At 35.4% G+C, this 12,686-nt stretch overlaps 1 protein-coding gene across 3 annotated transcripts in view; it reads right to left on the bottom strand.

Moving 5' to 3' along the window:
• The window catches only part of LOC132113538 (kelch-like protein 4), a 48,753-nt gene extending 37,045 nt beyond the window's left edge, over positions 1-11,708 (bottom strand). The window contains exons 1-2 of one of the 3 annotated variants that reach the window (XM_059521342.1): positions 8,984-9,230; positions 8,225-8,894 (exon numbers count right to left, since the gene is read on the bottom strand). In XM_059521342.1, the coding sequence (XP_059377325.1) occupies positions 8,225-8,646 (422 nt within the window). In that variant the 5' untranslated portion in view covers positions 8,647-8,894; positions 8,984-9,230. Of the gene's footprint in view, positions 1-708; positions 838-8,224; positions 8,895-8,983; positions 9,231-11,468 lie in introns of those variants that run through there. The other 2 variants (XM_059521345.1, XM_059521344.1) reach the window with 2 other exon arrangements.
• Positions 11,709-12,686: the final 978 nt, after the last annotated feature.

Here is a 12,686-nt window from a genome sequence, read left to right as displayed (position 1 = left end):
TAGAATCCTAATAATATGTCTTGCGTGTCTGACAGATAATTCCATAATAATAAACTAAGTGAAGATGGATGAACCTCACTTCTAAAACAGGATTACAGCTATCTGTGCTCACTCAAAGCCATGAGTAGAAATCATCTTTATCGCCCAGGAAGCTTAACTTGGGTTTCCTTCCTCCAGAATTTTCACCCACTGTCCTGTAGGCTACTGACTACAGTGGGGCCTCAACCTCAGTTTTAAGATGGATCTTTATTCATGTAAACCCCAGAATTTGTGCTGAAGGGACTATTTTCTTTCTGCTCAGTTGCTCATATCCAACAAACAAAGTGCATGTTTGTATGAGAGATAAATATCCAGCCATCAGCATTCAGAAAGTGTTGCTTGAATCATTTGTCAAAATGGCCATAAATAAACTGAGTATGGGTATAAAAAAAAATATTGCCTTAAATATATTTTTAAGGGATTTTCCACTTGGAATTTGAATTGGAATAAAAGGAATACATTTACTGAATAAAAAAATAAACAAACAAATAATGTTATTCTGAGAGGGGGTTTAGCATTGCGAGCGAGCTGCTGCTGAAACAGTGCACGATCCACGTTGCCTTAAGTTTTATATTAAGCGCTTTGAACGGAATCATAAACCATGCGAATGGCCCTCCAGTTAGATGCGTGTTTAACGTCTAAGTTTACATCTTATGGTTGTACACTTACCTGTAAATGTTTGAAATTGACGCGAGTATTTTCATTTTGCATAAAGGCTCATCCTGACAGCGAATCTCCGTTTAACTTCGCAAACCTCAACGCAGGTGCGTCGGCGGCGGCGCGCGCATGCGCGTCAAGACGGGGCTCGGTAAAACACGATCTCAATAAAAGTAAAGGTAACATATTTTGCCTCCCAGTGGGTAAGCGTATCAATTATCTTCCCCAGTTAACAACAGCACCATTAACTGCAGTGTTGCGATATTGACAGACTTTGTATTTAAAGTAAAATATTTAACTTTGCTGAACTGTGACAAACCGTCATTTTGTGTTACTTACACCCCCTAATTCTAAGAAATGTTCTTTCACACTGGTCCATACAGTGAGGATAAATGTATAAAACGTAATGAAATAAATAGAAATGCATATCTGGCATGATGTACAGTCATGACGGCCATTTTTGCTATAAACCATGAAAGATGTTACCTGATGGGCTTTATTTTGCTATAATGATCAGCTTCCCTTACTTTCCTAAATTATACATAAAACACTGATAGAAACATCACAAGGTTGCAGCCAGATTATATAGGCTTCTTATAATTTTGTTGTAATGACCCTATCCACATTTGTTGCTGTTAGCCATCCAAAACTTTTCAACAAGAAAAGCTATAGTTTAGGCCTGTTGAACAGTTTTAGCCCTTTGTGACTGTGAACACATAAAATGACTTCTGCTGCTAGCAATCAAATAATGTATTGCCTCAACGTGCCTACCTACAGTGTTTATGAACTCCACTTGTCAAAAAGTCTACTCCTGTCAGCATTCTTTCACCCCAGACTGAATAGATCAGAGGTGTGGCTGGTTCCTTCCCCAAAGTTAATGCCTGTATTTTATGATGAAGTGAGCATGGATGTATCAATTGATTTACTGACTGGAATTTTCTTTAGACTGTGGCTTTATACATTTAAAGAAGCTGGTAATGCCAAAAGCAGGTGTTTTTTTTTTTTTAACATGTTGATTCTTAGACTGAGCTTTAATAGGCATTAATATTCCCACACCCATTCAGTTTCAAAACAGTGTCATCTGATGATGCATTGCATTTTAAGATAAAGGTTAATTGCCTGAAATTGGCTTTTAATAATCCACATTCTGTGAACAACTTCTGTGAATGCATTATTAATGAGACGACAACAAAAACATTATGAGCAGCAATACAGGTCATACATCTTCAGAGCCTTTAATTAGATTGTATTGAATATAAACATATCTCTTGTGGAAACAGTGGAAGCACAATTGCCTAGTGTATCAATACGTCTTAATATTCAGTATTATTACCCTCTCCATGTTGTAGTTAAAACATGGTGAACTGCATTAAAGACATTTTACTTTGCTCCTTGTAGAACTGGTACTGTTCTCAAAAACACAGTAGGCCTACATGTTGGTAAATCTTTTGCTTTCAGGGTTTTTTCTCTTTTCTATCTACCATACAAGACCATTTCAGCTTCTTCAGAACAAAAATAAAGTTACAATGGATGTTTGTAAATGTAACCATGCACAGCCCTTCAGAAGCTGAACAGGTGCAATGATGAAAGCATGTTTTTTTTTTTGTTTTTTCAAAGTGCTATAGAACCTCCAGGTCAGACCTCTTTTTATTATCATAAGTATTGCACTCTTTTCTTTATCTTCAGACTATGCTGCCCGTCAGTGTGCAGTGTCTCATCACAATTGCTGACCATCTGCAAGGCATATAAAAACTGTGCAGAACCTGTCCAAATTCCAGTATGCTACAGTTCGGTATTCTTAACCTCAAAGGAAAAGCTGCAGCTCAGCACCCGGGAAAGTCCCATGCCATTAAGAGTGATTTGAGATCAAGAAATACATTTAAATGGGGAAGTTAAAATATACACCATGCATGAATCAGTTGTGTTGTAAAATGAATCTGTTTCCCCCATCATATGCAGTAAGAAAAATGAAGCCAGATGTTTGCTAAGTGTGCATTTTTTAATATCCTATTCCCAGCAGATGCAAATTATGAATGTCTACCAATTATGCTGAGGCTAATAGACATGTTGAGAAGCTGAATTATAATTTGATTGAATGCGGAACACTCAGCAGTGTTAGGATAATTTATTGCCTGGCTTAAATGTATTGATCTCAAATGACAACAAATCCTGAATTATCAATAATTATGCTAATAGCTGCATTTCGAAAGACAAACAATATTCTACTGCAAAAATAAGGATGTGAGTGTCACTTTTTAAATGTATATGGTACAAAAATATATACAAATACATTGTATATGTATTATAGCAGTTCAGACATTATATAGACTATAGATAAACTGTAAAACAGACTGTTTTGTTTATTCATGATATTCATGTAAATGTTATATGAAACTAATTATAAAGTCTAATAGGATTTCTGCCCAATTGGAATAACAGTCCGTTGCCGTCTTGAACTATACTCAGATTAATGCATTAGCTGTGTTAACATGCAGGCACCCTTTGAAAAGAAGACATTTTCTCAATGTCCTGTTTTGTGTGTGTGTGAGTGTGATGCTTTCTTTTGAACACATAAAAACTTAATTCAGTGATTAATCAGTAAGTAAAACAAAATCATAATTTATAAAGACTGTAAGGCAATCTTTTGAAATTCCAGTTTGAATGCAATGTTTGTTAGAAATGGCATTCAGCAGATATTTGTTCCATATCTTTAAACATCAGTGATTTTAATACTTCAAACTGACTAGCATTTCTGTGTAATTATTTCATGCACAGCACATTCAACAGTGAACTCGTTTCTTGCATATTTTTCTCCCTCTCATACATTTCCATTTCCCTAACTGGACAATGTCTCTTAACATGTCAATGCTTTATGAAGACACTATAAATCTCTCCCTGAAATGAAGCTCTCATCCTAGGACAAGATGGTGTCATTATTTTCCAAGGCAATTGAAAGGAAATTGAGATATTATTCAACGTAACGGCTGCTGACTCAAGTCTCTGCTGTTTCCTTATTAAGAGGGTCAGGGCCAAAATTGCTCTTATAGATAGTGTTTCATCAAATGAAAGGGATGGTCTTTTTTTTACAAGGGCTAAGACATAAGGCTTTTGATATCTTAAAATTGTTCAAATGGTAATCCAGGTAAATACAGAAGTGCATATGATTTTTTTTAAAGACTTCTATACACACTAAATCATTATTATACATATGATTAAGAACTATAAAAATTATAATCTTAATGTATTTAAATATTTCTTATCTAAAACAAAATACTTTCAACACTTATGCATAACATTCATTATGGCTTCTCTGTGCACAGCTATGGAAACTGCAAGGATTTTCAAAAAATCCTTCAGCAAAATTACTTCCAGCAAGTAATTACAGTGAGCTTTGGCAGTACTCCTTTCAACCTTTCACTGGATTTCATCAAATAATTTCAGTGAATTCAAGACAATGCATTCAAAACTTAAATGCATTATGTATTTCATGCAATGTATTTCATTAAACATGTTATCATGTCTGCCATGCAACACGTTGCCATCTTCTTTGATACAGAGATGTATTAGTATTAGTCCAGTTAAAAATACCGATAATAACCAATAATTTTATTGCTGTTATTTTATCATTGTGGCACTAACCAATCATGATATGTCCAGTTTGTGATATTTTCATTAGAATGTTTGATATGAACTTTAATTTGTACATAACAGTGTTGTTTTAGTTGAACACCCCGCGACCCTTTGCAAGCCAGCATGCTGTCAGCTTGTCAGACTAGTTGAAGAAATGCTAACACAGATCACAAACATGGCCCTAAGCCCTTTATGTAGGACACCAAACATTTCTCTCTCTCTGCTCGGGCATTTGAAAAAATCAGAAACAGATGTTTCACAGAAATATGAATTTACTCAAAATGATCATCTATTATAGTAAATGGGCCTAGTTTAAAAGCCCAGCTAGAGATTCTACATGTTAGATTTAGTACTGGTTTGAGTGCATGTTGAACTAGAGCAAAAGGTTAGAGTTTTTCTTAATATTTCTTAATATCTCCAGTTTTGCTGTTATTTCCACACATTTCTGCTTGGTATATCAGCATGCCGTCCACCTACATGCTCTTACTGGGTCAGTTCATCATTACAAAATCACCATGACCTCTGTAATTTCGGCATATATTATATGCCTTTTCATCTCGCTTTCTGTTTGAAAAATAACCCTTACATATTAATAAATAACATATTTCATCAATCCCTTAGAATTATTTATGTTGAGCAGGTCTGAAGCCTTGATGTTACAGAAGATCGACAGAAACATTCTGAACATAGTATTCAGCAGTTTTCATTAATTTTAATAATTCTAATACAGCTCCCAGGTTGAATCCAGATTAATTTCTTCCCTAAAATATTTTATTAATTATTTGGCTGCCTCACAAGATTTTGACATTCCACCGGTTTGAAGTTTTACTGATAATGAAATCTATGAGTATTATATCAGATATAGCTTACATGTTACATAGCATACACTATTAAACATGACATGTTTGGCACTTTTCCTAGTAATGTGCTTTATTTGAAGAAATGAATTGTATCTTGAGAAATTGCATGTCAATACAGACTCATTCTAAGCTTTTTCATTATTTTAAGTAGCAATGCTGGTTAAGAGAGGACAGTAAATGGAGGGGGAAATGGGATCGGCAAATGATGCAAGCTGGACTGTTATGCTATGATAACAATTTGTGTTTGAATGATTGTGTAGATAGATGAATATGTTAAGTCCTAAATAGTTCACCCGTAAGTGCAGAGGACAAGCCTTCTGATTCTGCATTTTCAAAACAATACTGTGAGTACTAATATTTATATTCAGCTCATTTTATATACATATTCGCTTTTTCAGCTTTATAATTGCACTCTAATGCATTACCACCTCCTCTTCAGTTAGCTTTCCTTTACCGATGAATGTCATACAAGGCAATAAAACGCATAAACAAATGGATAGTTATTTTTTGCCCTTTGGGTAAAAATGTGTATTGAGGAACTTGGTCTGATCGCACTATTAACTCACACACAGAGATGCACAACAAAAACCCTAGTCTAAAGGCCTCATTTCCATTACATTGAGCCTGTAAGGCAAATTTATGCTTTATTTACGCATACTAAATGAAAAGTGATAAAAGGACCGGGAAGAAAAACACAGAATAACAAACAAATGTAACAGTAGATGTATCATTGCACATCTAGAGGCTCTGAGGTATGATCATATAAAGCACATGATAGGAGAGTCTTAAGGGATCAAACCTCTTTTGTTTCTATCTAATTCTCTGATTAAATATTCATAGCACAACACACAACTCAAAAATACAGCAGTTAATTTTCAGTGGTTAAGAATGATTTTCTAGTGCATAAGATAAAATTAGCAATTTGTCTTAATGTTGCAGCTTATGTCATTTCAGCCTGAAAATAGCAATTTTCCATGGTAGATGAAGAATGAAGTCATGGTAGTTAAGTTCACAAGACCATATCAATCAGTGAACAAGGCTATTAACACTAAGAACACTTTCAGACCAGCAATGTAATTAATATAAGCTTTTAAAGGTTCAAAACTTGATGTTTGAGAGTTCATGTCTTGCGAATATAACCAACGCAGTTAAGACTGACATGAAGGTGGTTCTATAAGGAATATTGTTGCCAGATTTACTTGATCTATTTATTGTTTTTGACCGGAATTGATTCTATTTCAATCCTGTTAAAAGATAAAAGGCTAAAAAGCAATGCCACACATGCACTAAAATATTAATAGACTAATAAACATCCATGAGAGATGTGCTTATGTTTCAATGGGTGCCACAAGCAATGGCTAACTATGTTAATATAATACAATGTAATATATTTAAGGCCTTTTATTTGCTAGTCAGCGGTCAGTCCACCCCCAGATGCGACTACAGGCAATGCTCCTCACCAGAACAAGCAAGACTGAATAAATAAAGAGCCATTCACGCAGGATGTTTACTTGTATAAAAAAAAAAAAAAAAATCTGTGTACTGCAAATGAAGGGGAAAAACAAGACATAACAGTGTTAGACTAACAGTCGATGTATACATGAATTGTTAAATAAAAATATTGGAAATGCAATACAATAAGATATTAAAACATATTGAAAATAAATAATGTTATGCATTTAAATTACCATTAGGTTTCTTTTTTCAGCTAGTACAAATATATGTGATTAATTAATCAGCATGTCATGCAATTAATTTAATTACATATTTGAATCACTTGGCACACTCGGCAAATATATTATTATTAACCAAGCGTTAATAAATTTACTAGAAATTCTGTCCAAACACAAACATTCATAGTCTTGTGCTTATGTATAGGGCTTTATAAGTACGCGTTAAAGACAAAACTGTTAATCAGTTGTAGAACGTAATGGGCAGGGTATTTTTATTTTATTTAATCTTTTTAGAAAAGTTTTGTTTTGTTTATATCTCTCATGATATCATCTTTTAGGTCAGTCTCACCATTTCCTTATCTGAGAAGATGTTTTCTTCCTGCCTTACATTGACATTATGCCAGACAGAGCCACTCAGTGGAAAAAAATAAAAATAACAAGATCTTTCTCTCCTTAACATCCAGCACTTAAGATGTTTATTGAAAGCATCTGTGGAAGTAGGGCTTTATAATCTAATAAATTTCGATCGATCGTAGCAAGAAAATTAAATGTTCTCTTTCTCTCAAACTGCACTGATGTGTAAATATCATCCCCACTAAAGATAATTCATCCTATTGACCTTCCCAAATTTATAGCCCTTGTGCCAATGGTCTCTGCACTAATGGTATCCTCTTTTTAGCATTTATAAGTCAGAGGATGCATGCATTAACATGTCATGAAATATTCCTCCTTCAGGTTATGAAAATGCAGGCTGCTAAAATGAAGAGTGAACCACCTCACAGCTTACAGAATGTGTTATACTACCGGCTATATCCAGACGCTTCTATGTTTTCCTCTGTATTTTGTGAGATGTCTGCTTGATGAATAATTTATCAGTAGGTATTTCAGAGCTGTGCTTCTACAACCCACGTGTCATGTGAATGAACTATTCCCAGGTGAGCAGCGGTGGCAGCTGCAATGATGGAGTTGACTGAAAAATGATATTCTCCGAAGACCAAACCAACGTGTCAGCGGAGGCCCTGAGTACTGGCAACACATCGAATGAAAGTAAAACAAACTGTCATTTCTTTAAAGGCAAATTTCACTGGCGTAACAAGCCAGAATAAAGTGACAGTTAAATACTGTACTTGTACTCAATCCTGACGCTCCCTAGGGCTTAACTTAAATCTACTCTGTCCCAAAATAACACCCATCATCTCTCGGCACAGTACTGTCTGTTTTCATTACCGCATGAAGGACAAAAATAGGATTTTCATCTAAAAACTGCAAGTCTTTCATTCTTACAGGCAAAACTTAGCTGACAGCACCAGGCACCTCTTCACACATCTGGTTACACAGTTCTATTTCTGCACTGAATTTTTTTACCTGTCTGTGGCGTCCTCCTCACAGGGATCCTCTGGATTGCTCTTCACATCCTCATGGCTGCTCTTCGCCTCCTCTTTCCTGGCACTGCAAGGTGAGTTGCTCTTGGGAAGCTGCTCCTCGCTAGCTTGGAGGTGCTGGATGATGTTTTGCTGGTGCCATGATTGATCGCCTGGCCTGACATAAACAGGCGTGGGTCCAGGGTTCGGTGCCAGAATGCCGTGCACAGGGCTGTTGCTCTTGCGGAATCCTCCTCTGTCCCGGGAGTGACTCTTCAGCCGGACCGGTGTTCCCCGGTGGTCGAAACCTTCTTGTTGGATGTAGCCCCCATTCCCAGCTGAGGTCTGAGTGTTGTGGCTGAACCAGCGCCAGCGGAGCCTGAGGATCTGCTTCACGTCAAACTCCTTTTTTCCAGACACAGACATCCTATTCACCCTCGATGTGTTGCCAGTGGCACATGGAATCCGAGGAGTAACGAGGCTTCAGATGCTTTACCTCTTTTTTCTCTGTTGCCGGATCTGGCCAATAAAGAGATAGTGTCTGCAGCTTCTTCCTTGTGTCTTATTCCCCCTCTTCGCCAACTCTCTCTGCTCCTTGTCCTTAGTTATAGTGCACACATGATATCCTCTGCCTGTACCACCCTCCTCCCTTCCCTTTGTCGTTCTGTGTCTCTCTACACATACGACACACACCACACAGAAAATTAGGAATGCATACAGCAACCTGCTCGGATTCCAGCAGCAAATAACGAACAGCTCTTACCTGAGAAGCTGAGGTGCCAAACTCACAGGACACAGAGGTCAAACCAAAATCTCGCCAAAACCTGCACCATCTCCTTCCACGAGCAGCATCATCTTTGCACGCACTCACACTCTGCCCCTTTCCGTTCTGTGCACACACATGCTCTTTCCCTCGCTCTAGCTCTCTCTCGCTCTTCACGCATGCACATAGACATGTCATTTCGCACAGTCCCCCCATCTGATGGGATCCCAAGGGAGAAGGTCTCAGCCTCTCAGTAGAGGAAACCATGCAGAAAAAATATGCTCTCCCTCTCTGTCTCAAGCCTAGTGACAGATAAACACCAAAGTGTATCACTGTTTTGACTTCTTCACCGCAGCACCAGTTTATATTTCATCAGGAAATGTCTACACTATGTGACTACGTAAACTCTTCTGTAAAATCAAGGTAAGAATGCTGTAAATAAAGAAACCTACCTACCCAAAAGTGAATACATCAACTTGTGAAAAATGTATGAAATGTGTATCACAGTTGTAATTTGATAATAGCTAGTTTGCTCAATTTTGTTGTTGATTACAAATTATGGTTTATATTTTGGACATGACACAAAAAAAAATCATAAAACGTATGTAAGGCAAAAAAATATTTATCACAATACTAATATGTTTGTGCAGTGGGATGTGATAACACTAACTCATTTTATTTGAGATTATGTTTATCCTATAGACTGTAAAGGTAGATTTAGATGTGTTGCAGTGTATGTTGTGTTGTTCATTGTCTGCTTGTATCCAAAGATTTGCTGGTCTTATACAGCCGATACTGATAATGATTTATTCATGTGCAGTGCCTTCAGTTGGCTGTTCTATTGTTATGCTAAAAATATGGATACCATCATCTTTTATATGGTATCTGTTATGGTGAGTTCCCCTTGCTTAATTCCTTAGTGTGTTGGATGAACTTTGATCCTCTGACAAATTTGCAAATCAAAATATAAAAAAGGAATAGAGAGAAACATAGGTTTTGTTTTAAAGTGATATACACCAAATAATCAATAAGCAGTAAATGCAGTAAATGTAATTTTTTGTCCAACATAAGCTTTTATTATATATATTTTTAACTTAGATAATGTAGGCTACTTTATTATTGTTTCAGAATATTTGTTCTGAAAATATATTCCTGATGTGAAATATTTTGCACCTTGTATCCTTTATCCTGTATTTCTTGAGGAATTATAAATAAGAGTTCACCAGCAAAATACTCAAAAATGTTCTAGTATGTTATCATATATTTCCATTTATTTGTATAATGGTTCTGAATCTACACTAAAAGTTCTGAATCTGTGCAATGCACAAAATAATACAACAAATTTGTCCATTTAAGTCATGGCTAGTTGTTCTGAATCTAAAAACTTTGATGAGAAGTCTGCCATCCAGCGGTTCTCTCACCTCACTTTTGTGTTTAATTACCATTATTCTACATTTTAGACATTTCTATACCTTGATGCATTATGTAGTGAAAAGCAAAGTGTGGAGGACAATCAATTTCCTTTGAATGCACAAACTAATCTCATTCAAAGCTACACTAAAATGACAGTAGTCTGGGTAAATAATGTAACCTGTACAATTATGCATGATGTCCTTCTGAAGCCATTTGAATGTTTTTTGTTCAATTTATGCTTTATATGTAAAGCATTTTAAAGCTATAGAAAAATTGCATCAGCCTGTTTATGTCTGTAACGTGCATTTAATTTCTTTCAGTACATTGCTATTACATGAAATGTTTTATATCTGTCCTCTTTGCCCTCAAGGAGCCCCAAGTATTCCAAGTTCATTCACTGGATATATACATCCCTGGAGAACAAGGCATAAGTCATATATTGGTAAAAAATGTGGTTGCTGCAAAATTAGTACACACTAGTATGAGCTGAAATAAATAGTCTAGCATCTTATTCCTGTAGGAGTCAAGGACACCATCTGTTTAAGTCTCTTTGATACAAGAGATGTCAGCCTAGACTGCTGTTCACTGTATTATTCACAAACATCTGTCCTACCTGATAGATTCTTCCTACCTTGAAACCACATAATCAAAAATAATCATACTGTAATTCTATATCCAGCTGCAAGAAGGAGCTTTTTTGAAGGAACAACACTCCAAACCCACTGGTTCTTAATGCAGGGTTTTTTGTTGTTGTTGTTTTATTACTACCTTACTACATGTAGTTTTTCTTATCATGGTTTTGATTAACAAAGTCATATTGGAGCAAAAATTCTGTGATGCCAAGCATACAAATTGGAAACAAGTTTTGTTCTTATAAATTCTGTATGACATTGCAAAAATTTGACAAAATCTGGAGTGACCAGGAATCATAAGAAAATCAGTGCACAAAAAAATTGGGAATTTGTATGTATAAAACAGCATAACGTTGTCTCGGAATCAAACATGTTCAAAGACAAAAGAAATCCAGCCGAATCCACTGCAATGTCAGCTGCATAGTAAATTTATGTCTTACCTTTCGAATGAAATATGAAAAATATGGGTCCTTGTCTATAAGATTCTGATTCTGGTAAGCTTATAAGTTGCTTGTCATAGATTTCAAGCTAACCACAAAATGGATGACCTGTTTTCTCATCCCAGTTCTGCTAATGAATATTTGCATACAAAGAAAACCACACTTTCCTCACTCAAAGGAATTTCCTGATCATTTCCTTCCTTAGTACTGGTTTGAAGAACCAGGACAGCCCATTTCCTGTTTTCTTGGTGTTGGCTCCTATCAAAGTATTCATAGAAATCTAAAAGCACAATTGTCAGATTGTCAGACCATGTTTTAATGAGTTCTGTCGTGTTCATGTTAAAAAATACCTTTTTTTTTTACATTACAATACATTACAATACAGAGGATTTGTGCAATCATGTACATTTTAGCACTATAATGCAAATGAGTCACATTCAACACAAGTATTGATATTTGATCACTTTATTTTTTGCAACTGATACAAAGAAAAAAAAGTTAGAAACTTGCAACTTAAATTATTTACAAGGGCAATGCACATTTTGTGACTTTTAAAAATAATAATGTTTTACCATTGGCATTCCTGTAGTTATATCATCACATGACAGCACACTATTTCATTAATTTAGTGAGAGAGTCAACCGGATGTAGAGAAATGTGGAAAATATAACTAAGAAAAACATGCCTTTTCACAGCTTCACAGCTTTTGAAAGCTGCTTCCTGGCGAGCAATCACTGAAAAAGAGTCTTACATATAAATACTTTAGAAGATTATAATCTCTAATAATAAATTCCATAATATCTGAACTGTCATAATATTTGGGACACAAAGTTATGTTTTCCCATGTATTAGTTTTGAATCCATTTATTTACAGTTTGTACAGCATTTAAAATTTCATTGTGCTTACTAATGAGATCTGGTGTATCACTGCTCAAATTAATTATTAAACTGTGATGAGTACATATGATACAGCACTAATTATGTATGTGAAGATTAAGTCTTAAAATTCTTTCAAATCTAACTAAAATCATTCCTTTTGCATTTAAATGTCCTGACAATTTTAAAAAGTGCTTACAGTGTTCCAAAAATGTTCAAAGGTACAAAAATAGAACAAATTATCAGATGATTTTTATATTAACTACACACATTGTTGGATTGGATTTGAATTTCCTATCTATAAAACAAAATAAAAATTACATAAATGTTTGGCTTATTTAC

This window comes from Carassius carassius, chromosome 33 (assembly GCF_963082965.1).
Source record: "Carassius carassius chromosome 33, fCarCar2.1, whole genome shotgun sequence".
Taxonomy (NCBI): Eukaryota; Metazoa; Chordata; class Actinopteri; order Cypriniformes; family Cyprinidae; genus Carassius; species Carassius carassius.
The sequence above is the reverse complement of the archived record's forward strand: the minus strand, read 5'-3'. Positions and strand labels throughout refer to the sequence as shown.